The following is a 16014-nucleotide window of genomic DNA, read 5'->3' as shown; positions in this document are numbered from 1 at the left end:
CTACTTCCCAGGGCATTCAAATTCTTCCTCCTAAAGCACAACATTATCTTGTCCTGTTCTATTTATTTTCCTTAAGTGTGTATGACTTGCAGAGCATTAACATGCCAAAACATATGCTTCCTAAGCTTGTTCTCCCATCTCACCTTCACTTAGACTTTCAAGGTCAGAGCTATTTGTAGCTATCCACTTAATTGGACTTAAAATAAAAGGCAGCCGAAAACAGCAGATTTGTAACGGTCCTTCAAAATAAGCATCAAAAGAGCAGCCTGGCACATCTGAACCTATTTAAATAAATCAGCCTCTTGTTCAGGACCACAAAACTCCATCTACCATGCCACCAGTCATCGTGCAGCTGAAGCAAGCTAGAAGCAAGAAAGAAAATGTTTCCTAAGCCCCCTGGAAACTGCTGGAGCTTTGAAACAATTCTGCATTTTTGTACAAAGCATGACTGCTTGGAGAAGCTCTCTTTACTCTCAGAGCATGCTCATTAATCAAGTTTGTCCAATTAGTTTTCACGGTAGACAATGATGGAGTAGATCATTACCATATTGTTATTATTTACTGTATGCTGCTCCATATACTTACAACGCTTTGTTTAAGATGAAGGCAAATGTTCATAGAGCCTGGAGTAGGATGGTTTATAGTGGGGGACAGGGGGTGAAATGGACAGGACTGGCCCACAACCAAGATACATAAAGCTAAGCGCCAAGGTCCAGATGGCAAAATGGGCAAAGCTCTCATCTGGAAGCAAAGGTCTATAGCCTAACTGCTTTTCTGACAGGGCTTCTGGGTAAGATGTAGGGCAGGAGATCTGATGACAAGAAATTATCTTAGATAATACAGAGAAGAGTCAGAAGTAAGTAAAGAGGAATGATGCAATCAGCAGATCACAAACATCCTGGGACCAAAATTCAAGTAGATTCATATGTCCCTATGATCTCCATAATCAGGAAGGCCTGGACCCCCAAAAAACCTGAATCCTCTTCTAGTCCTTAGCTTCAAGGGGATCAATCTTTTCTCAAGGCCAACTCAAGGGAAGAAGCAGCTTTAGGGTTGGACCCAAGAGTACCAAATCACTCTAGATATAAGTATGTCTTAGAGAACAGCTTAGAGACCCAAGGGTCTCCAGTCTAAGAGCTGCCCTATCTATGGAGCACCTTCCTTAACAACTCACACAATGGGAGAAAATATTTATATATTACAGATATGGCAAGGGACTTGTATCCAGAATGTACAAAGAACTCTTGAATCAATGATAAGGCAAATAACCCAATTCAAAAATAGGCAAAATTTTTGAATAGATATTTCTCCAGAAAAGATATATAAATGGCCAATAAACTCATGAAAAGATGTTCAACATCATCATCCTTCAAGCAAATGCAAATCAAAACCAGATACTATTTCATATCCACTAGGACGAGTATAATTAAAAAGACATAATAACAAATGTTGGCAAAGAGAAATGAAAACATGCATTGCTGGTAGGCATGCAAAATGGTGCGGCTACTTTGGAAAACAGTTTAGCAATTCCTGAAAATGTTAAACATAGAGTGAACATATGACCTAGCAATCCCATTCTCCTAAGTATATGCCAAAGAGAACTGAAAACATACACCCACACAAAACTTGTATGCAAATGTTTATAGCAACGTTATCCATAATGGTCCCCCGAGTGGAAATAATACCAATGTTCATAAACTGATGAGTGGATAAGCAAATTGTGGTCCAGTTTTGCAGGTAATATTTGGCCATAAAAAGGCTACAACAACAACAACAACAAAAAAAGGCTACAACAACAACAACAACAAAAAAAGGCTACAACATGGGTGACCCTCAAACACATGCTAAGTGAAAGAAGTCAGACACAAAAGGCCCCATATTGCATGATTCTATTTCTATGAAATGTCCAGAACAGACAAATTTATAGCAACAGAAAGCAGATTGGCGACTACCAGGGACTGCAGGGAGAGAAAAGGGGGAATCCACTACTAACTGGTATAGGGTTTCTTTTTTGGGGTGATGAAAATGTTTCCAAGGTAGATAGTGGTGCTGGTTTTACAATTCTGTGAATATACTAAAAACCACTGAATTGCACACTTAATTATGAGTTTATATAATAAATTAACAAATAAATTCTATAATAAATTATATCTCCAAAAAGGCTATTAAAGCCACAGCTAGAGTAATCTGACTCTTTGAATTGGGGGCCCTGACCCACCCTGATACCCATCCTTGCAACCTGAAGGGACTGGGGAATTACTAATGACAGAAATAATAATTTCTTAAGTTGGACATTTGTTGTTTGCCATGTGACTCGAACACATAAGCCATTTGTGTTATGATTTTTTTTTCCGGACCCAAGCCTGTTTATCATGAACACTCATCACCTCCATTACCAACATGTCAAAGGGCATTAAGTGCCCTTTGCACTTTTACCTAGGAACCTGGGAACAAATACTGCACATGAGATTGGTTAGTCCCTGAGTCAAGGGCAGTAGCTGGGTCCAAGGCAGGAAACACAGCTGCAGACAAACCAACATAAGGCATAGCCATGACCGGATGGAGACATGACAAGCTAAGATGAAATATTGATGGTGCACATAAGAAAAGAGTAAGTGCATCTACAGGGCAGTGACAGGAGGGCTCAGGGGAATTTCACAGCTGACTAAGGTTCAGTTTCAGAGATAGGGAAACTGCTTCTCTCTTAATCCTCTGCAAGAACAGAGGGAAAGCAGGTTCAAGTCCGAACGCTGAGGATTTGACTATTAGTTAGGGATTAGCTGGGGCAACTGTGCCTTCATATTGCTGCATGGGAGGCATGGCAAAGTGATTCCAGGAAGGGAGGCAAGGTCCTAAAGTGACAGGAGGAAAATACACTGGGGAGGTGGGGTGGGGGTAGAGACCCCAGACAGCAGGCTAGCAGCACAAGGGACTCAGAGGAAGAGGCCAGGTGGGACCGTCTCTGAGAAGCACTTTTCCTGTGCAGTCTCATCAAAATTCACAGCCTCTCTATGAAGAAAATTCTATCATTTTCCCAAACTTATAGATAAGCAAATGTAAGTTTAGAGAGGTTAAGTAATGTGTCCAAGATTAAACAGCTAAAATGGTCACACTCTAACCCAGGCATAAATAATAATTCCATCATGTTAAAGCTTCACTATCATACTTCATCTCAGGAAGCAAAGTCCCAAGTTCCTGGAACACACCAGGGTCTACCACAGGCCTAAAATAATAGAAGTGGTTCAACATGTATTTAATTGTTATCAGATGGCATGGAAAAATGAAACCAACTCAGCCTGCTTGAGAGGTTAGGAAACAGATGAAGAGACTTAAGCGGGAGGACTAGGGTTGCTATAGGTGAAACCTGTGTGTCTACCAGCAGCCTGCTTGCCCAGCTTAACACCCATCAAACGGTAAAAGAGAAAGTGACTTACAAAGCACTACCCACTTGCCTCTTTCCACGAAGGTCCTCTGGAGGGGTAAAGAAGCCCTCGTTACCCCTCCAAAGGAACTAATCTGCTTTAATTGGGTTCCTTAATTGGAAAAGCACTTGGAAGGAGGCAAGTTCAGGGCTTCATTACCTGATCACCTCTTCTATCGGCCAGTCCACAATTATAAGCAAATACTTGTTTCTTTCCCATTAATAGAGAAGCACAGGGGGCCAACGGGGGGCTCACTCGGTTAAGCATCTGCCTTCGGCTCGGGATGTGATCCCGGGGTCCTGGGGTCGAGCTCCATGTGGGGCTCCCTGCTCAGTGGGGAGTCTGTCCATCCCTCTCCCTTGGCCGCCCCGCCCCTGCTCGTTTGCTCTCAAATGGTTAAATATTTTTTTAAAAAAATGGAGAAGCACAGAGTTATCAGAGCTGGTGAGGACCTAGGAGATAAACTGGCTTCTTTACTGTCAAGGAGGAGATGTTTGAGGCAGAGTGCCTGGACCATGGTTAGACCACCACTGTGCGGGATGAAAAGGACATCATCTCTCCAGGCTTGGTTCCTGCCAATGCAGATTCTGCGTGTATCCTCTAAAGCTGTAAGCATGGCATGACTATGGCCTGGTGCCCAGACCCTTTCCAAACCCACCAGCCTTTACCAGCATGAGAACCATGTCTGCATGATTTGGCTTACAAATCCAGCCTTTGAAAAAAAGGAAACCAACCTAATTGAAATGCAGCTTTGGTCTTCTCGCCAAGGTTCTGCTTTCCTCTGATTTCATCTCCGTTTCATCCACGTTTCTTTTCTACCCGATGACAAGCTCACTGGGAAACAAGGATGAGTCGAGGCTCGGGGAGCATATCATGCTTTGATCTGCCCCTTCCTTACCCTGCAATCAGTCTATGTCAGAGCCAGAGAGCAAGACGTAGCTTGGTATATGCTGGCATTTTAGGTCTACAGAAATCTGCATTAGTCAGAGGGCTGAAGTTACCCAGCTGAACACGGACAGTGTGTGTGCTTGGGAGGTAGCTGAGATAACAGGTGGATCCAACTCTAAATGGCTGAAACAGTCCCAAACATGAAAATCAGCATAGATTTACATGCACAGAATGGTCCCCATGGATCCATGGCTCTAAAATTCTCAATACTCAATTATAAAAAGGAGAAGTTGAGGGTAGGAAGCAAATCCATGGCCAGCCCAAAGGGCACTTTTGTTGAATGAAGAAAAAGCAGCCCTTCCTCTGGGCAGCCACAGTTCCACACCAAAGCACATAGCTTATCCAGCAGAGGGATGTCTGAATTTCCATCCCTGTCCATCTCCTTGATCAGAAAGATGCCCTTGTGCAGCAACCCAGCACAGTTTTGTAGGGCAGCCCTGCTAAGAGGAAGAGGAGGAAAAAAAGAAATTTCTTAACATGATACTATTTTTTAAAATTCAGGTGACAACTCATTGGTGCGTCATGAAATTACTTTAGAGGGTCAAAACTGGTATTTCTGATAGTGTAGAAAATTTAAGAAAGAAAAAGTACATCACTCTAAGATTTTACTCTTATATGTATATGTAAACATGCACATATGTATGTGTGCGTGCGTGTACTGTGTTACACGATAGGTTAGAATGTAAAATGTATTTCTTAGTGGAGATCATAGTAAAAAATATTTGAAAGTCACGAACTTAACAGAGCCTAATATGAAATGGGAATCTAATTTGGAGGTTTGCTTTGTCTTTATCCCCAACTGTTCAGTGAGAAGCACTAGGAAAACAAGAAGGTATTTAAGAGTCAGACCTAAGTTCAAATGCAGCTTAAGACCACTCAGTTGGGACCTCAGGCAATCACTTATGTTTTCTGACCCTCAGGTTCCTGATGTGCATGTGGAGATGATCTCTATTTCAGGGTGTTGATGTCATAAGGCCATGGTATGAAGTACATGCCCAGTTTTGACCTCTCTCTTCTCTCGACTGTGGAGAGACTAGCATCCCAGGGATGCACAGGCAGCTGCCACGGTGGGTTTTCCCTGCCAGAAACCACAAATGCTGAGCAGGTCTACTAGAATCCTGCAGTAAAGTTTATTTATTTTTTATTTTTATTTTTTTGCAGTAAACTTTAAATGACTTTCTCCCATGCAAGTTGTTCTCCTGTCTGGAAGAACTACCTCCCACGACATGTCCAAGCTAAAACTTTTGCTTGGCCAAGCCAATAAGTCATTTGTGTGGAAAGACCTCAGGTAAGCCAATTTAGAAACAGAATTTGTTGAGATGGGAATGGTGAGAGTCTGGTCTTCTGTTTTAAGTAACTTTAATTACTTTGACACGATTAGAGTGTTCCGTATATATACACTAGAGCTTCCAAGGACAGAAATGACAAGCTGGCAGCAATGTTTTAGGTCATCCCGGTCAAGTCTCCCATTTTCCAGATGAGAAAATAGGAGTCTTAGGTGACATAGGATTCCCTATGGTCACATGGCCAGTCCCTGGGAACCTCATCTCCCAACTCCTGAGTCACAAGGCCTCCTTCTTCAAAATAATTAATCCTTTAAAACAAAACAAAAAAAAACCCAAAACTTCCTGTCTTTATTTAGGTGTGGAAATCATGGGGAAGGATGAAAGCTAATGTTAGTGATCCTCAACATACATTTTTAAGAGATCTTTGAGTCATCATAGAAAACTTAAGAAATGACACAAAGGACACACAGCAAACTGGCAACTTATTAAAAAATTAATTCTCAATAAATGTACCTTTCAACACTCAGTGTCTCAATCAAAGAAATTCAAATTAAAACAAAATGCTATATTGCACTGCAAAAACATAAAAACATTAAAAATTATAATAGCCAACACTACCAAGTATGTCACAATGTAGCAGAAACTTTAAAAAGCTCATAAATAGGATTCCTGGGTGGCTCAGTGGTTAAGCATCTGCCTTCGGCTCAGGGTATGACCCTGGAGTCCTGGGATCAAGTCCCGCATTGGGCTCCCCATGGGGAGCCTGCTTCTCCCTCTGCCTGTGTCTCTGCCTCTCTGTGTCTCTCATGTATAAATAAATAAAATCCTTAAAAACAAAATAAGAAGCTCATAAACTTTGATCCAGAATTTCTGGTTCTCTAAAATCAGAAATTTGTGTGTAAGGCAGCAGAAGGGTGGACCGTGGACTGTGGGTGTGGTGGTGTCACTGTGAGGCCAGCTTCCACATGGACATGGGCCTTCCAGAGCTCAAGCTCTGGCCTCAGGTGCCCCCTGGCTCTGTGACATGGGCCCTTACGTCCCGCCAGACTGTGCATCTAGACCCATCTCTGTGCTGGTGGCTGGATGCTTAGTTCAATGTATGAAGGCTGAATAAAGCACTGTCTCCATGAAAAAAAAAATTGTTGTAGCATTTTTTTATAGTAGTGACATATTTGCAACATTTTATAATATGAAAATGGTCTTCTATTATAAAATAATACTTAACAGTGAATTACATTTAATGATACAAGGAAATGATCATAAATAGTCAAGCTTTTTTAAAAAACTAAAATGTGGGGCACCTGGGTGGCTTAGTTTGCTAAGAGTTTGCCTTCAGCTCAGGTCGTGATCCTGGGGTCCTAGAATTGAGCCCCTGTCAGGCTCCCTGCTCAGTGGGGAGTCTGCTTCTCTCTCTGCCCCTCCCCCTGCTTGTGTACTCTCTTTCGCTTTCAAATAAATAAGATCTTAGAAAACTAAAATGTTATATACCCAATACAAGTTTAAAGTTATGTATATCCAATATCATTCCAATGTATCTAAATACTTAGATATATATGTGAATATGCATGTGATATGTGTGTGTGTGTGTGTGTGTGTGTGTGTGTGTGTGTGTGTGTATGTGAGAAAAGCCTCAAAGAAATGCACAGAATTATTTTTGGATGGTGCAATGAGGAGATTATGGGCTATTTTAAATCCCTTTTTAATATTTTTATGTGTTTTCATAATCCTATGATGAATATATTACTTTCAGTATCTGGTAAAAGTATTACTTAAAAGGCAAATTTAAAGTGCCCCCCCCCAAAAAAATAAAATAAAGTAGTCCCAAATAATTTTCTGTTAGAATTGCCTCTTAGCTTTGACTCAAAATTTGCCATTGGTAGGATTTTTCGTTGATGAGAAGCTTTATTACAATGGTTAGGCTGCATGAAACACTCTGAGAATACTCAATTAAAATTCCATATCAGTATCCCTTGTTATATGCATTATCTTTTGACAAACCCACAGTCTGAAACATATATTTCTGGCAATATGATGGGCCAAATATTCAGAGAAACCATTCTCAGTATGTCACACCCCCAAATGTTGGATATTATATTTTTAAAGTTCTCTAACTATGTTAGTGAGGAATCAGAGGTTTCTTGAAGCAACAGCATCAAGTAAGCACAAATCCAGAGGGGTCTGTATTGCTTTGTCTTCAGAGTACTTGGCAATCCCCAGTGACCAAAGACTAGGTTTTTAAAAGCTACAAAGGCCTCATAGGGAGGAAACAATTCAGAAACCTCCCCTTCCAATAAGTGAGAAATGAAGGGTTGATACTCTTAGCAGGTGAATAAGGGAGAAAAACCTGCCTAGCAAGGGGAAATAGCAGGATGGGCTTATCTTCATCTTGGTTTTGAGTGATATTGTAAAAAGAAAGAGAGAAGAATCTCCTTTAAAAAATTTCTACCACTGGCTCACACATATGGTTTGGAGTCTGAATTCACACTACCTGGGTAGAAAAAGGTCAAACATTTAAATTAGAATGATGCCAGGTTGGTTGTGTTATCAGGCACTTGCCTGAAAAGCAACTGCCTCTAAAGAAACACATTTAAAACCCAGACCTCAATGACTTCCTATGGGTAAAGTTCCAAGAAATAGGAATTCAAAGTTGTGTTTTTTAAATCACTAAATACCTAAGAAAGCAACTCTACATGATCAAGAATCAATAAAACAGCAAAACTAGACCTGCAAGGATACTGTCCCAAGGAATATCGATTATGAAATATAATGAATTTAACATTTCTAAAGAAATTGATAAATGATGAAGGAATAAGAAACAATAAAAGTCAACCTGACAGATATGAAAGAGCCACAAAAAAACCTCTAGGCATAAAACAATATAATAATATTAGGAACCTAATGGATGATCTTTAGAGATTAGACAACATTGAAGAGAAAATTAGAAACTAGGAGGTCAATATAAAAAAATGAACAGAATGAAAAAGAAGAGGTAGAAAAATTTACAAAATGTGACAGATGGGTTGAGATGGTACAACATCTGTTTAATCAGAATTCTAGAAGACTATAGGAAGAATGAGGTAGAGCTGAAACTGTTGGAATGCGCTAACCTGCAAATTCAGGAAGTTTAATGAATCACAAATTGGGGATAAATAAGTAAGAAAAGAATATTTGACACGGCATAAAGAAAATGTTAACCACCGAAAACAGAGACAACCTTAAATGTAGTCAAAAAGAAAACATGGATTTCTTACAAAGGAGCAACCTTTACACCTGACAGCAGTTTTTTTCAACAGCAAAAACAGAAGTCAGAGATAGTGGAATGTTACTTTCAAAGTAAGATGAGAAAATAATTTTCTACCCACACCGTCTTTCAGGACTAAAAGTGAAATAATATCTCTAAGAAAATAAAAACAAGAGCATTTACTATTAATTGATTCTTGCTAAAGGGACCTATAAAGATTATCAGTAGAGTAAAAAAAAGAAACCTCCTGAAAAGAGGTCTGAAATGGAAAAAAGGAGGAGAAAAGCTGGTAAAGAAATGGTTAAATCTAAAAACACTGATGGCATAATAACAATGTCTAATTTGTAGGGTTAAAAAAGTTAAGTTATATCTCAATAAAGCTGTTATAAAACAGGCAGGAAGGTAGAATTTAAATCATGGACCTTGACTCATATATATATATATGAGTCATATATATATATATATGACTCATATATATATATATATATATATATATATATGGCATATATATATGGCATACATATATATGGCAGAGGACAGGTGATAGAGTTAAAAGGTTCTAAAGTCCTTAGGTTGTTTGGCAGCAGTGTAATTAACCTATACTATGTTAAGTTTAATATACACGTTAAAATTTATAAGCCAACACTAAAAGAATAGAAATAGAGTGTATAAATTGCAAACTATTAAAGGGACAAAGAAATTTAGGGAAAAAAATTCAATGCCCCTCCTTCTCCAAAAAAAGGCAAGGAGAAATTATAAAAAAGAAACAGATCAGAATGAATAGAAAGTATAAAATAGTATAACAGAAAGAACCCAAATGTAACACTAATCGCAATCAATGTCAATCAACTTTCCAGTTAAAAGATGATTGTCAAACTGAATTAAACAAAATGTAGCTATATTCTGCTTACTAGGGACTTATTTAAAATAAAAGAAGGTTGAAAGTAAAAGAAAGGAAAAACAAAACCAATCAAGTCCACCCTGAAGGTGTACTTGCCTCCTTAACAGCCAAGGAACAGTTTAAACATAACAATCCCATTCATTGTTAAAGCTAAAATACTAATTATCTGGTTATACCAAAAAGAGAGACAGACAGAATAAAAAGGAAAGAAAAGGGGAAGAAAGGAATTGGGGGTGGGTGGGTGGGAGGAGAAATGGACAAAGGAAGAAGAGAGGAAGGAAGGGAAGTGTTGGTAAATCCTTGCTCCCAACATTGCCAGGATTCAGAAAATTTAGATATTCTCTTGCTGGAGAAATCAGAATAGCAAGGATGAAAAGCCAAAGATAATCTGAATTCTGTGTGTTAAAATCCAGTGGGCTTTCTGGGTCTGTTGAAATGTCTTCACTCTTGGAATTACATGCAGTAACTAAATTAAAGAGTTTGCTTTTAATATAAGTAGAAGGAAACATAAGAAGGAAAAGGCATAATGCTGTATCCCTAGATAAACATGCTACATTTACATACTACCCCTAGTCAGTCAAGAATTTTAAAGTCTACTTTTCTTTCTATGAGAAGGACAGAGAGTTTCCAAGTCTACCAAGTAACACTATCCTTTTATTTATTATTAGGATGATCTTACCTTACCTTCCTTGGAAGTTTGTACATTAATTTTACTAATTTATTTCCTAGGTGTGGAGGGGAAACAAAGGCTGAATAAATAGTATCTTCTGTGCCATAAGTGAGCTTGAACCCATAGATTTGTACTAATAAAATTATTTAGGTTTAGCACCTTATAAGAACTACTTCACGTTATGAGGAATATTTATAGTATTGCTTCAATTTTGTTTTTCTCATGAACATTAGTAACAACTCGAACTACAGGAACTCTATTTACAAACAACTTTTCAGGAACATGCAAACCAAATAAAGCAAAGCACGCTGAAATTACTAACTAGCCTACTCAACTACTCAGATTTAAGCGTCTTTATTTAGACCATTCCCTTCATTAGAACTGGGCTGAATTGCTGTCAGATTATAATGCCAAGACTAAGAAGAAGTTAAATACCATGGACAGCTGCTTTCTAGGCCAATGACGGCCTAGCACCATAACAGATCAAGGGACCTCAAGCAGCCAGGCCAGAAGCATAGCAAAATGCTCTGAATGCCCTGAAACGCCACTGCTTCACATCCTGCAGTATTCAAAGTTATTCCTGACCAGCTATGGAGAGGTTTTTAGAAGAGTCCCAATAATTTATAAATAAGAATACCGTTAAAACAAAAACCTCTGCTTAGCATAGATATTCCTTAACCCCAGTTAACAGCCTACTTATTTCAACCAAAATTCTACACAATAAAATTTCAGGACAATAAATGCACCTGGAGGTTTCTTAGAGTTTATGATAATATCTGGCCTGCAAATATTCACTGTATGTGAACCAGGGCTTATAAATATCATACTGTGACAAATAGTATATGCCCCTAAGGGAGACAATGACCTGCTTAACTCAATGATTCACTGGCATGAATTCCAGCTTTCAAAAAATGTGAAATTCTTGAATTTAAAATAATTTATTTTAGGGGTGCCTGGACGGATCAGTTGGTTGAGCATCCCACTCTTGATTTCAGCTCAGGTCATGGTTTCATGGTCAAGGGATAGAGCCCCACATTAGGCTCCATGCTCAGTGGGGAGTTTGCTTGAGAGTCTCTCTCTCCATTTCCCTGTGCCCCTCCCCCTGCTGACATGTACACTTTCTTTCTCAACTAAATAAATAAATCTTAGAAAAAGAATTCATTTCATTTCATTTCATACTTTTCATTTAATAACAGAAGATAAAAGGAAAGGTACTACCATTTATTAAACAACCCACATTTGCCAAGGGCTTTGTTAGTCACTTAGCATTCATTTCTTCATTTAATAATTTTCCTAGCTTCATGAAGTAGGCATTATTATTTTCAGGTCCACATTAGGAAACTGTGGCTCAGAGAGTTTATATAACTTCTGAGATCAGAGAGCTAATTACACATTGGGATTGAAATCTTTTTCACCCTGAGTCAATGCCCCATGTCTATTTACACTGTGATGACTCAAAGTAACTTTTTAAAAAGGATATGATACTCACTAAAAGAAATAGTAGTAATGACGAATGGGTGTAAAAATCAAATGAGATGAGAAACTATTACTATAACTATGAAAAAATATGCCAGTTCACATTTTTCCATGTTTCACAGTTGCCCCATGACATATATCCTCAATAATAGAACCAAATCAGAATTTTCAACCTGTCTATTGAAGCATGTAGTTTCCAAAAACAGTTCACTGCCAAAAGCCCAGCAGAGCTGATGATTTTTGAGCAAGAACCACGGATGATTTGTACAGGAATACCTAAAATATGTTTCCTCTAGTCTCCCAAACTCCCATGCTCCATAGTTATAAAAATAAGACCATGGAAACATGCTTAGTATTCTGCTTCCTAAATTCTTCTACACCACATCCCTCTCCATGAAGATTTCATTGAGGGCTGCATTTGGGTCAGGGTCTCTTTCCTGCATGTTTTGACGGCATCAGAAGCATAGGCTTCTGGAGGATAGGTGGGGTATGTAGTCACAGAATGAGAATGGAAGGCCACATTCAAGGACTCATCCCATTTGAGACATCTTATGTTCAGGGCTTGGGCAGCAAAACCTCCATAAGATTCTGTAATCAAGCATATTGATAAAACTAGCTGCTGAAACAAATTTTTTTTCCAACAATGCTTCAAAGATGAAATTGGCAACGTGAAATGCCCTGAAGGAAATCTTACATACCATTATGTACTTCTCCACCTAAAAAATGTGTTCTAGCATTTTTGAGGAATGCCAAACAAGGCATAGTTATGTTTAAAAAAATTCTATTCTCGTCATAATTTATACTTCAATTTAGTTACTAAATGCCACAAGAAATAATAATGATTAAAAGGAATAAATTAAGTCTATTTAGTGCTAATATGGGGAAATAATACAATGAACATATTTGTGAGGGATAACAAACAGGAGAAATAGACTTGAATCTAATCTACTTTCTTTTTTAATTCGGTAAATCCAGAACTTCCAAATTTAAAACATGCACAATATTAAGCATAGCGCAAAATTATGGATTTGAATTAACAACTGCTAAGGAACGTCAGCCTAAGCTACTGATTTTTAAATATAAATACGACATGACAGTCACCTACTATAGTAGGTAAAGATTCTTGCAGAGCTACTTTAATGGTTTACAACTGATTGAATATGGCCTGTAAACTGTATTTAAAAAGTTACTACCATGTGCACAAAACCAGCTCCTCCTGAAATTAGAAAATCTCCCCACAATCTTAACTACACCATTGAATTGCTCTGCAAATTCCTTTATCATTAATGTTGTCAGCATAACCTTCGGCAGAATTTGTTTTTAAGTTAATCAAGTTCCACCGTAGTGTAACAAAACAAAAATATATTCAGCCCTCGAAAAGACTTTTTACCCTCTATGTGCCCAGGATATTTGTAAGATACCAAATCATTTCCTTGACTCTAAAAAAATGCCTTTCCCTTGGCAATTATTAAGAACTCTAACTGGAATAAACCCATAGATTATGAATGCAAACCACTCAAACTAGCCATCAGGCTTGAGGGCTCATCCTGTTGGCTACAAAATTAGAGCAAGGAGAGGGGTCCAATCAGGCCCTCAAGGATATACTCAGGTCTAACATCTAAATGCTTACTTGCCATGTCTACTGGTAAGTGACTTTTTTTTTTTACTACAGTTTCTAACAAACAATAATACACTGAGTGAAATGTCAGAAAAAAATACAGATGAAAACATTTTTCTTTTACATGTAATAAATGGCAATATTACTGGTGTTTTGGTTTTTGTTTTTTTACTGCACTTTGCTTTCATGCTATGGTTGCCACAAAAATGATAAGTGGTCATCCAACCTGAATGTAAAGGAATTAATTATGCTAAGTTAATACCTTTTTTTTTTTTTTTGGATAAAATATCTCACCCTCCACTCAACATCTGTTTTTTGCATACATGAGAATTTTCCCAGATGCTAGTATGAAAAATCTGCATATGTATTTTGGTTTTCTGTTTAAAATCACATTCAGAGACAACATTCCAATGTTAGGATATAAATCAGAACCTCATTACTATATTTAACATAAAATGTTATTGATGTGTTTATTCATTATTTAAAAAAATTAGTTTATAAACTTGCAGACCAATTTATTCTAAGCCCTCTACCAATTTGCTCACCACCTAAGTGGTTACTCTCATCATTAAAACTCCCTCATATTCTACTGTAAAATTATTTTGGGTCATGTTTTTCATGGCATGCAAAAGTGCTGTAAGGCCATGGAGGCAGACAGCAGAGCTTGGCAATCACTTCCTGTCATGGATCCCAATCAGTTCCTGCTCAAGTGGTCTGATGATCACTGGGTGGATCAAGAAAAATGGCTATGATCACCGCAATGACCAGTCCTTCTGGGTCCTGCTGCTAACTTAAAGGTACAGCTCTGGTGACACAAACAAACTTTCTTCTTTAAATGTCTCTAAAGTGATGGTTCTCGATCATTGTCATGGGCCTATTTAAAAAACATGCCTGAAATTTGCTAGGCTACACACACACACACACTTTCCCATGAAAAGTAAATTGCTCTCAAAATCATTATGCCTCCTTTCGGATGTAAATAACTGTTGAGTTCACTCATGGATACTTGCACAACCATTACTTATCAATGTTTTACTCTTAAGCAAGTGGCTTGAGAATTTAGGAGATATCCACAAGAATATCTCCAAATTATGTTTTCCCACTACCATGTCAGTCTGGCTACCACAGAACTGCAGAAAGCAATCTGCTACCCACTAGAGCCTCATACACCATCACATTAAAAGAGTGGTATATCTCAAAAACATAATTATTTAGAACATTGAATAAACAACCACCACCACCAACCTTTGCTTGGGCCTCTGGTGCTGTCACCTTGACGACTTTATTGCGATTTATCATTTGCTTCACCCATCTTTCTACTTGGACGTTGAATTTCATGAAAACCACATAGCCAAAGTAAGCTGTTAAGAGAAGCAAGCTTTCCCACCACATGATAACATTATCCAGGAAAAATATGATCAGCATGATCAAGTCAACGATGTAGAAGGACACATCCCGAAAGAGCGGCCACCATGTCAGGTTTAAGATTTCTCTAGAAAATAGAGCACACATGCCAATAACAAAGAGGATATTGAACACTGCTGAGCCCACGATTGTGCCTATGCCAACATTGCTGTGAGCAATAAATACCCCTATAAGAGATGTGAAAAGTTCTGGGGCCGAGCCCCCAGCCGCCATAAAGGTGGCTCCAGCCACATCGTCAGAGATGCCCAATTTCTCAGTGATGACAGTCAAAGAAGGAACAAAGAACTCATCACAGACAATGGCTAAGGCTATGAACATGTAGATCATTCCAATGACGTGCAGAATGATGGCGCCTTTTCTTCTCTCCTCGAGGGAAAAGATGTCTCTTGGGTAGTCTCCTTGGGCATGATCTGTAGTATTCTCAGATTTGCCTTCCTGAGAAAGAGGTGGCTGTGGAGTGTAATCCAGAATCTTGTCATTTAAATCTAAGAGGGTTCTTTGACGGTAACCGTGTATTGCCCCAGGGCCACTTGCACCAATGACCTCTTCTGTGCTCTGTGTCTCTGGCTCAGAAAAGGCACTGATTGAAAATGAGACAGTGCTGATGGCTACTAGGCCCATGAGAAGGCCCAAGATTCGAATTAACTTCAGTTTTTTCCTGACATTATAATGTCTCCTGCAGCCAGATAGTGACTTATCCAAACACCATTTCTCAAGGAAGGTGATGGCAGTGCTTTGGTGCAGATCCATCCTTGGTTTTCTGGTGGCTGTGGTGGTCTTCAAATTGTAGACTCAACCAGGTAAGGTTCTCTCATACTTTTCCTCCGTTTAGAGTCAACAGTGCTTGTGGGGGAACTTCCACAATCAGGGATTCTTACACGTCACAGGAAATGTTTTTGACATTCAGGCTTAAAGAAAAATTAAAACAAGGAGAATAAATGACAAAATCATCATATGTCTTTTCTATAAAGAGAACTTTGCATGTATGATAAAGTCCTATCCTGTGTTTGACCTTGGGTAAGTTACT

General features: G+C 38.6%; 1 protein-coding gene across 2 annotated transcripts in view; it reads right to left on the bottom strand.

The window, feature by feature from the left end:
* Positions 1–16014, bottom strand: part of SLC24A2 (solute carrier family 24 member 2) — a 242408-nt gene that overhangs the window by 224483 nt on the left and 1911 nt on the right. For both annotated transcript variants that reach the window (XM_041763062.1, XM_041763063.1), the window contains exon 2: positions 14808–15895. In XM_041763062.1, the coding sequence (XP_041618996.1) occupies positions 14808–15737 (930 nt within the window). In that variant the 5' untranslated portion in view covers positions 15738–15895. The remainder of the gene's footprint in view (positions 1–14807; positions 15896–16014) is intronic.

The sequence above is a fragment of the Vulpes lagopus genome, chromosome 7, assembly GCF_018345385.1.
Source record: "Vulpes lagopus strain Blue_001 chromosome 7, ASM1834538v1, whole genome shotgun sequence".
Classification (NCBI taxonomy): Eukaryota; Metazoa; Chordata; class Mammalia; order Carnivora; family Canidae; genus Vulpes; species Vulpes lagopus.
The sequence above is the reverse complement of the archived record's forward strand: the minus strand, read 5'-3'. Positions and strand labels throughout refer to the sequence as shown.